The sequence below is a fragment of the Pygocentrus nattereri genome, chromosome 19 (genome assembly GCF_015220715.1).
Source record: "Pygocentrus nattereri isolate fPygNat1 chromosome 19, fPygNat1.pri, whole genome shotgun sequence".
NCBI lineage: Eukaryota > Metazoa > Chordata > Actinopteri > Characiformes > Serrasalmidae > Pygocentrus > Pygocentrus nattereri.
Window position 1 is genome coordinate 11,017,069 of NC_051229.1, and position 13,779 is coordinate 11,030,847.

The window sequence follows — 13,779 nt, forward strand, 5'->3', positions numbered from 1 at the left end:
TGAAACACAGTGGTAAATATGCCCCTGTCCAAACATTTTTGGAACGTGTTGTTGGCATCAAATTCAAAATGGGCATATATTTTTCAAAAACAAAAAATATCTCATTTTCAACATTTGATATGTTGTCTTTGTAGTATTTCGTTTGAAAATATGGTTCTATTTTTTATTTACGTTCTTCGCAGTGTCCCAAATTTGTTAATGTGGAAGTGAATAAGACAAAAACATGTTGGGTCTTCTTTGAAACTAGACGTCTGTTCCCCACACTACAAAAAAGTTACCTATTACGCAGTACCGTGGTAAAGCTCACACACCACAGCTTATAAAGTATCCAGATGTCTCATACAAACATCACTTACAGAGAAGTCAAAAGAATGTCCCCTGCTAAGGGTACTGGACATACAGCCATGTGTAAAAACACCATTGACATGACATGTTTTAATGATTGTAAATAAACTTGTTGATAATAAGTTAACACAGTGGTTTTCAACCTACAGGCTGATGATTTCTGTAAAGCAATAAACCCCAAAACTGGAAAGAGAAGACAACACATTGAATACAAGATTAGAAAAAATTTAATAACAAAAATAATTTTCAGAATTACACGTGCATGAAAAAGAAAAACAATTAAAAGAATGGATAAAATTAGAGACAAATGTTGTAAATAGACAAATGACTCAACAAGTCAATACATTTGCACAAACACACAACCTCATATGCAAAGGTATAACTAAGTAAAAGCTTATGAAGAGGCAGAAGGCTAAAAAGAGAGAGGTGGGAATGAGAGCACCCACAGCTGACTTCTCTGTCAGTCTTTATCAAAGCAAGTATAGCTTTATGCAAATTAGACAGTAATCTAAACATACAATTGTTGATTCATTGTTGCAAATCAAAAATAATGTAATGGAGACTTGAACAGGTTCAGAAACAGCATTGGATGAGATTCCGTCAACAAAGACAGTGTCCATTGTGTGCATCCTAATGACGTTAGCAAGACTCGCTCTCAATCAGACCCAAGACCCTTTCCCAGTTTCGCAACAGGAGTATCAACTCCTTTACCACGGTACTGCTTGTGGGCTGATGGTGCATTTTTATCATTAAGATTTTAACCACAAAACTTCATTACAATATGTACAGCAATAATTTAAAATATGACAAATATTATTTTTATTATGATAATAGTTTTTAATAAAAAAAAACTTAAATACATAGCAAGTAAATGACTACAAACAGCTATTTTAAGGATTGTTGGCGGAGTGGGGGGGTGATGGGTTGGGGGTTGGTTATGTTGCATGTTATGTTGCATAGAATGGGTGAAACTGCATAAGCTACATTCATCCATCCATCCATCCATTCTCTAAGCCGCTTCTCCATCAGGGTCGCGGGGAGGCTACATTCAATGCAATTTAATTTCTTTTTTGGGCCGTGAAAGCTGTTGCGGTCAGTTGTGTCGGCCACACATTGTAAAAGGTTGGGAACTCCTGAGTTAACACATTCTCTGTGGAGAACAAATCTAAACGGGCATTTTTTAAATTAAATAATAAATTAAATTAAATTACATTAAATTAAATATGCCAAAACTTTTGCTAAGGCAAAAAATTTTTTTCACAGTATGTTGAAGTCAGTAAGTAAACAATAATTGTGCATTAAAATGTGCAGAAAAAAATCTTTAGAAATGATTTTAAATGAAAGTAATTCGACACAAGACATTCAAACTTGCATAGAACTGTAAATTTGATAAAGTTTATGTATAAACCATAACAAACCACAAGGGATACATTCATTCTTACCTAGTATTCATGCAGCCTCATTAACGTGCACATGCAAAGAAGCTATGACCATCATGGCCACCAAAAGATCAGCTAATATGGCCATCTTTGAGTACTTAGCTCCTCGCTTTGTCACCTTACGTATAGTTAGGTGCTCATAGCTATGTAATGGTTTGGTACACAGCCAAACTACAGAGGGGGTGACATATTAAAGGAAACAACAGGAGTACAGATGCAGACTGCATGATACACTTAAGCAATTAACGTCCTACAATGCTCTGTCATGTATTAAAATGCTGAGTGGGTCCAGTTGACCTCAGTTTTTCATCAACATGGCAAGAGGAACAGCCTTTCGTCATAAACACTGCTCAACTGGCTTGTGTGTCAATAGAAACAGTGACTAAAATGATATGTGCATTTAGATATGTGGGAAAGATATTAGATGTTATGTGGCATACTCCAAAACAGAAGGATACATGCTTGAATGCTTGACCCCGACAGCTGGAGGAAGGCCCGGTAGCTCTGTTATGCTGTGGGGCATTTTGTTGGCTAGAGGAGTCACTGCAAATAGGCAGGTATTCTAACTCATTGTCTTTTTTCTATGATGAAACATTTCTGTCTTAGTCTCTTCCAGGATGACAATGCTAACTTCCGCAGGGCATAAGGGGTCACTGAAAGGTTTGCAAATGATGTCAATCATATGCTATGGCCCTCGCAGTCCCCAGATCTCGACCTGATTGCACACCTATGGGAGATTTTGGAATCTATGCTAAGTGACATGGTGTTCATCGTGTTCATGGTGGCCCAGCCTCTTCCTAAGACACTTTAAGTTGTTTTTTCCTTTACTTTGTCACCCAGCTCTTTATTACCTATAATCAAGGTAAGGAAATACCTGATATAGTCCTGCCTAAATAAAGTGGCCAGTGAATAGTGATGGGCACTCTGGCTCTTTTCAGAACAACCTTCTGTGTGTTTTAAACTACATAAGATCTATCAGGTCAACTGGCTCAGCTTACAAATAAGAGCTGATTCTTTCAGCTGTCCATTCAGTGGAATAGTCAGTTCATTTGTCCTCAAATTTAACACAGTTATATTATCTTGTTCATTATTATTTCATTTGTAATAAAACGTACGTTCTAATTAACTAATTAACTAAAATGTACTGTCTTTGTTATTTTTTTGTAGTATTATAATAAATACTGCATTAATTTTGAGAGGCTAGAATCACAAAATAAGCAAAATGCAGGCAAATGCATCAACCAGTCATTAACGAAGTCAAAAATCAGAAGAACTAATAAGGCACACTTGGAAACACAGTTAAAATGATACAAAAACAGAACTCAATTCAACGGGTGTTAAGGATAATGAGAGGAGAGAGGAGAGTCGTAATGTTCCAATAAGATCCAGAAGGGTCTCCTGTGATTTTAAGCTACAGCATCATAATATCTATCCATTTGATTTGTCCTATGCTGCATTCAAGAGGAACTGGTAAATACCTATTTTCCCTCTTGTAAACTGTGTAAACTGCCACCACCATGCTTTCTTTTCCATGTGGTGGGCATATCTATTGATAGATATGCCCAAACAAAATTTAATGCCAATTTTCATTCCTGATTCATGCTAGTACAGCTGTATTATACATTGTTGAGTAAGCCAGGCTAACTCTTTGCTCTGAAAACATTTTTTAACAACAAGTAATACCCCACAGAATCCAAGCAACAGTTGGTTGTTGCTATCCATGCAGAGACTTCATAAAAGTCAGATCTAAAGTTAGCCTTTCCGAGCTTAATTGGAGAAAGATACCTAACCAGATAACCAATATGGATGGGAGTAAAGCAAACTATGAAAACAATCATGTTTGCTGTGATTATGGCCACTATCCTTTTCCTTTCTGTAACATCTTTCTTCTCAAAACGCTGGAGCCTATCCTCTGCCTCTGTTGATTTCAGAATCGTACTGATTGCTTGTGTGGAACAAATTGTGATGATGGCTATCGGCAAAAGAAAGCCAACAATCTCTAGAACCAGCAAGAAAGATAGCTGCAGTTTCACTTTGCGCACATAGCATGAATACAACTTGTCTTTACGCAAGTTGTCAAGGAAAAATGTGCAGATTGACATCACCGTCATCCAGATGAGAACGCACACAATTTTTGCTATAGTCTTTTTCCTGGCCATTAAAGCTTTGTTCAGCAAAGGGAACTTGATGGCTATGAAGCGGTGGCCGCTAATCGCAGTGATGGTAAAGATGCTAACATACATGTTGCTGTAATGCACGCATGTGAGGAACGTGCAGAATTCTGAAGGGCATTTGGGGAAGAAGGCGTCAAATATCCGGAAGGGCAGGAAGAGGATGAGTAAGAAGTCAGCAAGCATTAGGTTGAACATGTAGACGTGAGTGCTTGTCCAGTGGCGGAGCCGAAAGAAGAAGCAGAGGGCCGAGATGTTGAGGGGCAGGCCCACGGCAAACACAGGTGTGTAGACCACCTGCTCGAAGAGATAGAGGTCAGTCTCGTTCACCACGCTGCAGTTAAACTCCATGACCTGAGACACAGCAACCAGAGCAGAGAGCAGAGTTAGCAGAAACAGCAGCAGTAAAAAAAACTCATTTTGAAATGACATCAGCAGAAAAGACTTCTTTAAGCAGAGTCATTTCTTGAAATATGCAGTAGAAGAAAGTCTCACTTTCAGAAAATCTCACTTTCAGAAAATCAGGAAATAAAATTTGTCAAGAAAAGTGTGTGTGTGTGTGTGTATGTGTGTATGTATGTGTATATATATATATATATATATATATATATATATATATATATATAAACCTATTTAAAAAAAAGAAACTGGGACACTGTGTAAAATGTAAATGAAAACAAAATGCAATGATGTGCAAATCATTTAAACCATATATTTATATATATTTATTTGAAAATAGTACAAAGACAACATATCAAATGCTAAAACTGAGAAATGTTTGTGTTTCTTGAAATATATATATATATGCCCATTTTGATGGCAGATGGCAGCAACACGATCCAAAGAAGTTGTTTACCACAGTGCTGCAACACTTCTTGTTTTCACAACACTCAAAACAAGTGTTTGGGAACTGAAGACACCAAGTGCTGTAGTTTTGAAAATTATATGTTTCCCAATCTAACTTGATATAGAATTTCAGCTGCTCAACAGTTCAGGGTCTCTTTTGTCATATTTCTCATTTCATAATGTGCCATATGCTTTCAGTGGGTGACAGGTCTGATCTGCAGCAGGCCAGTTTAGCACCCTAACTTTTCTACTATAGAGCCATGCTGTTGCAATACATGCATAAGTGTCTTGCTGAAATAAGCAGAGCCTTTCCTGAAAAAGACGTCATCTAAATGGCAGCACGTTGACAAAATATATATATATATATATATATATATATATATATCATTCAGCTTTAATAATGCCTTCACAATATGCCAGTGACCCATTCCATGTGCACTAATGCCCCCCCCCATACCATCACATATGCTGTCTTTTGAACTGTGTGCTGATAACAAGCCTGATGGTCTTTAGCCTGGAGGATAGTGTCCATAATTTGCAAAAAACATTTAAAATTTCAATTCGTCAGACCACAGAACACTTTTCCACTTCCCCTCAGTCCATCTCCAGTCCAGCTCAGGCCCAGAAAAGGCAGCAGTGTTTCTGGGTCCTGTTTATGTATGATTTCTTCTTTGCGTAGTAGAGTTTTACCTTGCATTTAAGGATACAGTGATGAACTGTGTTCACAGACAATGGTTTTCAGCAGTGTTCCTGAGCCCTTGGAGTGATTTCCACTACAGAATCATATCTGTTTCTAATGCAGTGCCATTTGAGGGCCCAAGTATCTTGTCTAGCCAATACTGCATTTTGGCCTTGTCCCTTGCAAACAGTGATTTCTCTGGATTGTTTAAATCTTTGAATGTTATTATGTGCTGTAGATGAGGAAATCCCCAAGTTCTTTGATATTTTACATTGAGAAATGTTATTCTTAAATTGTTTGCCCACACAGTCTTTCACAGAGTGGTGAACCCCTCCTCATCTTTGCTTTGGAAATAGACAGCCCCTCTTGGGTTTATACCCAAAATGTGCATAATTAAAAAAAAAAAAAAAAAGTTAAATTTCCCAGTTGCAACATTTGATATGTTGTCTATGTGCTACTTTCAAATAAACATAGGGTTTAAGTGATTTGCTCATCGTTGCATTTTGTTTTCAATTACATTTTGCACAGCATCCCAACTTTTGACTGGGGTCGTGTGTGTGTGTGCGTGTGCGTGTGTGTGTGTGTATGTCGATGTTGTCGGATGAAGCATGAGATACTGTATAATTATGAGGAATCTAATTGTAGAGATACTTTGTTCACTAAAGTTTATATTGCTGTATGAAGGCTTTAGCCTCTTGACATTGGTCTCCCACCACTTGTCAGACCCCATTTGTACTCATGCAGTCTATTAAGGCCACCAAAGTGAGAAATACTATCATAGACTTGTTACTATGTTTAGTATACAGGAAGATGTCTAGCAATGGGCTTGGCAATAGCAACTGTTGGTGACATGTTAGGACAAACATGCTGAACCTCAAAGATCAAGGCAACACTTTTTTTGTACCTCATTTATCTTTTGACTCATGAGCAGTTTGCAGTAAAATTGCTTTAACAGCTCTTACAGTGTTTGTTTGATGCTGCTATGTACTTGTGTGAAATTATCACTTAAATACAACCAACCGGTCCAACTGAATGGTTAATAAGAATGTGAAGGTCTGATGTGTCAGTCAGGCACTCTACAAGCAGGTGTGCTACAACTTGATGGAAAAATCTTGATAAATCAGTGGATAACCATAACAAGTGCAGATTCTTCCAGACAAATTAACTACAAAATCAGGCATGAAACTGAGACAGAACGCACCAGACACCCTTTCCACTAGTACAGCATTCAGGCTCATATCTGGAAAAAATATGTGTCTGTCTTCATAGGAAAAGCATGTATAATTGTTTTACTCTGTTCTAAAGTTTGTGCATGAAGCAAAGTGTCTGTTGAACACACATCTAGTTCAACCTACAGCCAAATCAGCCAATGAAAATTCACAGTGCTGCAGCAGGGACTGACCACTCAGTGTCCATGGGACATGGCTGCGGGTTTGGAATGTGAAGGCAGCAAAGAAACTCCACAATCAAGAATAAAAATGCTTGTTTTTCTCTTTTTCTTCACAACTTGGTGGCATTCATTTAGAGATGTAGTCTACTCAATATAATTAGGATTATTTAATGATTTATGTATTTAATGCTGAAAAATTCAGTCATAGGCTCAGTTTTAAACGTCCCATATAATTTAGTATGTTAGATTAAGGCAGCATAGTGACTGATACCCAGCCAGCCTACTAATGCCAACCACTCATTGTGAGGTGGTTAGATAAACAGATCTAATATAAATGGACGCTGGAGGTTTTTGACAGTCTAGATCACATAATGAAGGAGGTAGTTTAGTATTTCTGATAGTGTTTGTTTTGAAAAGGGTTTGCTGTTTTCTTTGTAGTCTCTGCCTTGTTGAAAAGCTTATTTGATCTGTTGCATGTTGTGTTGCTTTGTGCATGGTGTACACGTAGAGAACAGTACAGGCCTGAATACTTAACCCCCTACCATCATCATCAAAACATCAACTGAAGAAATATCTTTCAGAACATTGTTGTTCCATCCTACCTACAATAGTTCCAGAGATGTGTAGAATACATACCAAGGTGCAATAGAATTGTTCTGGAGGCTTGTGGTGATTAAGACCTTATTAAGACACTTTGGGCCAGATTTATTAAACGCACAACTAGATTTACTATGATGTTAAGAGCAAATACCATAACAACATATTCATATACAAGGATTTCTTGCATATTGTGAGGCATTTACATACTTTTATCTTTTATCCTGGTAGCATTTCGTAACACACAGAGTCATTTTTATGTCTCAGTGAATTGTGTAACTGCTGCTGTAGGACTACACAAGGATGAAGAAGACTCATTTGAGCAGACTTTCAGATTTTGCAGATTTAATTGGCACTATACTACACACTATTGGCCTTTTCTTCCCGCATCAAATTCAATGTTTCAATGGGATTTCCTCTTGAGTCTTAAAAACAGGTGGATGGATGATTTAAAAATTGATTTTAACATAAGCTCTTTTATGGATTTTACAAATACATACAATTTTATAAAGTACATTTAGTTACTAGTCAAATTTGTACTAACGAAAAATTAATTTCTTGTAAGTAAAAACTAAATTTTTGTTGAAATTTAAAAATGACTAGTGGAATTTTGACTTTCCCTCGCATAAATTTAATTCCTGAGATAAAGATAGATAGGACTAAAAGCTAAATGGTTTGAGAGTAATCAGAAGTTCAGAAGTGTGTTAGTTTAACTTTTCATTATATGTAAAAACTTTCAATCTTTGTAATGAGTGAAATCTTACTTCCTAAATATAATGTGAATAACATTTTCTGATTTAAAAAATATTCATTGATTTAAAGGTAAAAGGAGCTTAATGGAACCATTTACTATTATTTGCAAGCAACTCTAAGCCTAAAATTCATAGCTCTGTTACTGAGTTTTGTTTTACTTTCTTTGTTTGCATTTCTTTCATTCGGCCCATTTTGGCAGTAAGCCAGAGCTTTACTTGGTGTGGGTCATTAATGTGTATGACCTCGTTTACATGTCTATTTTTATTGGCTCTTGCCCAGGACCCGCATGAGAATACATCAGTATTAAAAAGGACACTGGTGCACTCATCACCACCACAATGACTTTATGATTAGCTTGCTGTTACTGTGCCACACATTGTGCTTGGCGTAGTGCTGTTACCATAGTATTTTATGAATCTGACCCTTCATATTTTTTCCCTGGTCACCCCTCAGTAAATCATTCCTAATAAAAATATTTATTTTGAATCTGTCATGTTGTGCTGTGACATTTTTCATCCTTCACATGTCTAATAGAACGCCATGTTTGAAGTCGGCCATCATTCATCCAGCTGTTTTCAAATGAGCACGACTGTGACTGCCTGATTGGGTCACTCAGATATGTGGTAGATACATGATAACATGCATGCAGCAGCAGAAAGCATACCCCACAGTAGAAAACCACAGTGTTCAACAGACCTATCAGAAGTGTGCAACATGGCTGAAAAGGAGAATTACTTTCTTTAATCAACCACATCATCTGAAACTGATGGCATACATGCAAACTGAAACAATGTGGTAACATTCACAGGCAAGTGTATGATGAGAATAGATGTGAGGCTAGATGAGAAAAACAAGTTTACAAAGAAAACTCTTACTCAGGTCTCACTTACAGGATTACACACTAAAATGACCAAAGCCGGCATGAACTAGCCTCAAATGTGCACTATAAGTGACCATTTAACACAGCAGGATACTACTTCATGCTTTTTGCCAAGGAGCACAGTTGATCTTTATTGGAAATAAACAGGTGCACAAGCTTAATATGAACTTTATGAGCACAAGTGTACTATGAATTTTCTCCTATCAGCCAAAGTCATTATTGTTTTTTACTTAGTTAACACAAAGTAAGTCTGTATACCAGCAGTTCTTGTAAGTTTGGCCTGTATGCCTGTATGTTGAACAGCTGTTTTATATTGTAACCTCTTCATAGTTTTACATGTTTTGAAATAGTGCTTTATAACATAATGCAATGGCTAAATTTGGACTTAAAACATCATCAGCAATGCAGATTGTTGATGCAGAAAGAGTCGGTACTTATTGGTGAGGTAAGCTGATTTGTCTGGCTCATTGAAAAGAGCCAGAATGTTCATCACTAGCTGTGCAAGTGTGCAGGCTGCTTTCCACTGCACTGCCATTTTAAACAGCCCACCTTCCAGCACACCTAATCAAATGAAATGCTCCATTCAGGAGATTTTTTGGTTGTATATCAGGTTGATTTAGCCGCTGATTGTTTTGCTTAGAATCTGTAGCCAGTTTAAATGCTAGAGAGTGAAATCAAACACAGCTTTAATTTGATGGTGTTGCAGCACAGTGCAAAACAAACTTTTTGACCCATGAGATTTACATTCATTGACCACAGCAAGGGCAAAATATGTCTGAGTCTTAAGGTAAGCCAGCAGTTCATAACTAAACCATGGGACTTCACAGCTATAGAGGTTTATTATTTAGCAGTTAGGCTAGTTAGGCTTCTTCTGACTGCTTTGTGTCCTATAGCAATGAAGGCCAGTTGCACACATCAATGAAAAAATCTCATACTTGGGTAAAAATCTGTTCTCACACAGTTCAGCCTAAATAAAAATCAACTCAAAAGACACGAGACACATTAAGACACAATAAGCTCGCATGTGCTGAAGTTTGTACATATGCAATGTACATACACCTAAAAAGTTTTAAAAAGTATTACAAGCAAATGCTTGCCTGTGCAGTGGTATAGCTAAAGATGCTGTGGCTGGAGATGAAGGTATTTATCTATGGAAATAATTTAGGTGACATAAAATAAAAATAAGTTGACATTTCACATCCAGTCAACAGTGAAAGCAATTAATTTTAAGCAGCGTTAAATATGAACAGAAGAGACTGAACCCAAACAATTGGCAATGCCAGTAAAATCCTGTGGTGTCTGATGCTGTAATGTCAAATATACAATCCAGTCTTCAGTCTATAATGGGCTGAGATTAAGGGGCAGATTTACTAACGATTTACAGTGTCGACCTTGTTATGTCGTTTAAAAAGTAGTGGTTGCTGCCGTCGTTGCTGAGAGGAAAGATAAGAGAAGAGAAACTTGACAAAAATAAAATTGTGAACTGCAATGTCATATTTTTCTCAATTTGATGAAGGAAATAAAAAACTGTACCAGTTCGTTTTAGTAAGACAGTGTTTAATCTGGTATTTCCTAAAGGCTAATTTATGCTCAATGAATATGGATACGGATACTGGATACTCACTCATTTCATCTGTATCTGTACTTGTTCTCTAAAAGCTTACAGATACAGATGAAATGGAGCAGTGCCAGCAGAAGCCATGAGAGCAGTGTAGCTGATAGTTCATGTGAGATAAAAAACTATGTTTGTAAACACAGTTTTCATGTGGAGAAAATTGTCATCTGCTCATTGTGGAAAGCTGTTTACATACAGCTCATCTAGTGAAATATCAAATTATATATATCTTTAATGTAAATCTACATTTGTATTATTATATTGCTTATTTTTCGCCATCGCTTACACAGTGTAGCTCAAAATTATGTGCAGAAAACATGAAACTATGGAGAGTATGTGGGCCTCAAAGGCTGCAGTTGAGAAACTCATTTATCTCTACTGTCTGTAAGTCACTCATTACATAATGTAGCTCAGTTTATTAAAGTTGGTACAACCTCAGCAATATCTATTAGGGTTCTTTTTGGTCCCTGGTGATGTGTAGCATTATACCAAGCAACAAGTATCAGGATAGCATAGGTTTCTCTTTCTATTCTCTCTCTATATAACACTGGATTTAAAATGGTGTTATTTCCACCCCGTTTCAGAGGAACAAGCTAAAAAAAGCCAGAAAAATCTTGTCTTATGTGGGACAGTAGGTGAAGAACCTGCTGACTGAAGGCCTCAAAGTAAGTGCACATGAAACAGCAGCAGCACAGATTTTACTAACACTAACAGATGTTAGACATGAAGTTGATTATATCTCCACCATTGAAAAGTTTGGAATCACTATTTTCAGTAATATAAACCAAATTTTATGGCAGACCCCTGTGGAAGATTGAAAACTTCATAGGTTCCAACTGATTATTAAGAAGCTGCAAAAAATGAAGAAATCTTAGATGTGTCCAGGATGATGAAGCTCCAGATGATTCCAGAATTGGGAAAGTTATAGCATGTAAAAAGCCTCAGATTTCAAAAGTGGTGATCAAATTACTGTTACACAATGAATTGGAAGCTCAGCACTTTTTCAATGTTACGTGGGAAACAACTGAATAATTTAACTTTCAATGCTATTGTATTCACATGAGAAACAGTATCATTACATAGATGTTATATTCTGCTTACAGGTGAATGCAACTGTGTAACTTGTGTAGAAAACTGAAAAAAACACAGGTGAACAGTTTTATTCAGTAACATGTGACCTCTTAGAAACCATCAACATCAAGTCTAAATTATACTAACTTGTTTCTCTTTAAAATGCAATGCAACAAATGTTTGTATCGTATTTCCTTATTTCGCTTTCAATCTTCCCTATATATGCTCACCACATGTAATGCATTCTATGCAAATGCAGCACAAGCTGAAGTTTTCTGAGCCATGCTAACTTGCATTACATTCATGAACATAAGCTACATTCATGACAATGGGAGGTGGAAATTTCCAATTCAAAGTTTCCAGCTTCCCATTGTGCAGCATCAGTAAATTATTGTTTACCATGTAACATTGAAAAAGCACTTAGTCAGTGCTTGATTTATTTTAAAAGTAAATGCACACTGCAAAAAACATCTTGTCAAGTAATATTATCTTATAAATAGTCAGTAAATCTAATATTTCTCCTATCGTTAACAGTGTTGTTAGCTTTATGTAAGATAATTTACTTTATTACTCGACATTTTTACTAGTTTTAAATAATTTTATTACATAAAATTATCTCACTATATTGGCAGATAATTTGGCTTGTTTTAAAAAAATTGCTTGAAACCAGCCAAATTATCTGCCAGTACAGTGAGATCATTTTACTTGATAAAATTACCTAAAACAAATGTAAAATGTCTAGAATTAAGGTAGAAAATCTTATAATAAGTGCACAACCATCTCAAAATGAGAAATCTCAGATATATTGAGCAGATTTAAGATAATTTCACTTGACAAAATCCCATTTTATGCAGCATAGGCCAATTCACCACTAACTTACTGTCATAAAAGACATGAATGCATGTAGTTTGATTTAAATCTTGCACAGAAGGCCTTAATCACATAATTATCCAAGGATAGCCATGTGTTACTTGACATAACACACAATCAGCATGTCGCACACAAACAAACTCAAAAAATGCTTAGAAATGCTATCACCTTTTGCTTTGTGGGTTTGTGCATGTCCAGGTAAGTATGTTGAATTTACTGCCTGTGGTCATTAACAATACAGTACAAATGCAGCAGATAGAGATTGATAGAGTGGAAAATCCTAACATACTCTTTTAACTCAACTCAAGAATGTATGTCTGTCCATAACAATCCAACAACTGAAATTTTTTTTAAGTTGAAATATGAATCCAAATAATTTGTCTTACCTTTGCTCACAGCTGACTGCCCTTATAAGAGCTTTAGAAACGTTTCAACGTATTACAGGCTCATAGGTGCAATACACTAAGAAGTGCAGCCCACGTGACTCTTTACTCAAAGCTGACGGAAGCATACTCACTGGTCTGCTGCCTCAGTATGTGTGGGTTTTTTTTCCTGTGGTAATGACATATCAGTGTTCCTTGCCCTTAGTCACGTACTAGACGCAATTGTGTTCCAGTAAATTTCTTTTGCGTATTTATTTTCACCAACATTCGACGGGCTCTGTGACTCACAGGTTTTGACAGTTGCTTACAGAATCCCCCCACAGGTTTAGGGAACCTTCAAAAGGTCAAAAAAGATCAATCTGTCTCACTTTTTGTGCACATTAAAACCCCCACAATGACCAAACCAATCATGACATGTCTGCTCAAATCCCTTTATTGTTAGAATCTGGTTCAAAACGTGGCATTTATACTTAAACACTATAACTGACTTCACTTTGCCAGGGGAGGATGTGTATTGCAGTGTAATGCAATTTGTATGAGACTGAATGGCGAAGTGAAACACAGGGTCATAGCTAACTGAGTATTTTCATAGGTGCAGGCGATGATGGCAAGAGACCCATGGGAAATGCAGTCAGCATCTCTCATGCTACTTAGCTGTAGCAGACCACTTTTCTAATGTTCAAGACTTAAAAACACTAATGTTGTACCCTACCCTGCTAGAAAAAAAAACAATGGAAGTT

At 36.6% G+C, this 13,779-nt stretch overlaps 1 protein-coding gene across 1 annotated transcript; it reads right to left on the bottom strand.

Annotated features, from left to right (window-relative positions):
• Positions 1–1,632: 1,632 nt before the first annotated feature.
• On the bottom strand, positions 1,633–13,179 carry gpr35b (G-protein coupled receptor 35 b). Its single transcript, XM_017707372.2, has 2 exons — positions 13,043–13,179; positions 1,633–4,309 (listed from the first exon to the last, which is right to left on the bottom strand). Exon 2 carries the CDS (start codon positions 4,304–4,306, stop codon positions 3,425–3,427), a length of 882 nt encoding a protein of 293 aa, XP_017562861.1. The 5' UTR covers positions 4,307–4,309; positions 13,043–13,179; the 3' UTR covers positions 1,633–3,424.
• Positions 13,180–13,779: the final 600 nt, after the last annotated feature.

Bases quoted from the DNA above. Each gene is read 5' to 3' on its own strand.
- gpr35b (XM_017707372.2), bottom strand. From the start codon at position 4,306: ATGGAGTTTAACTGCAGCGTGGTGAACGAGACTGACCTCTATCTCTTC.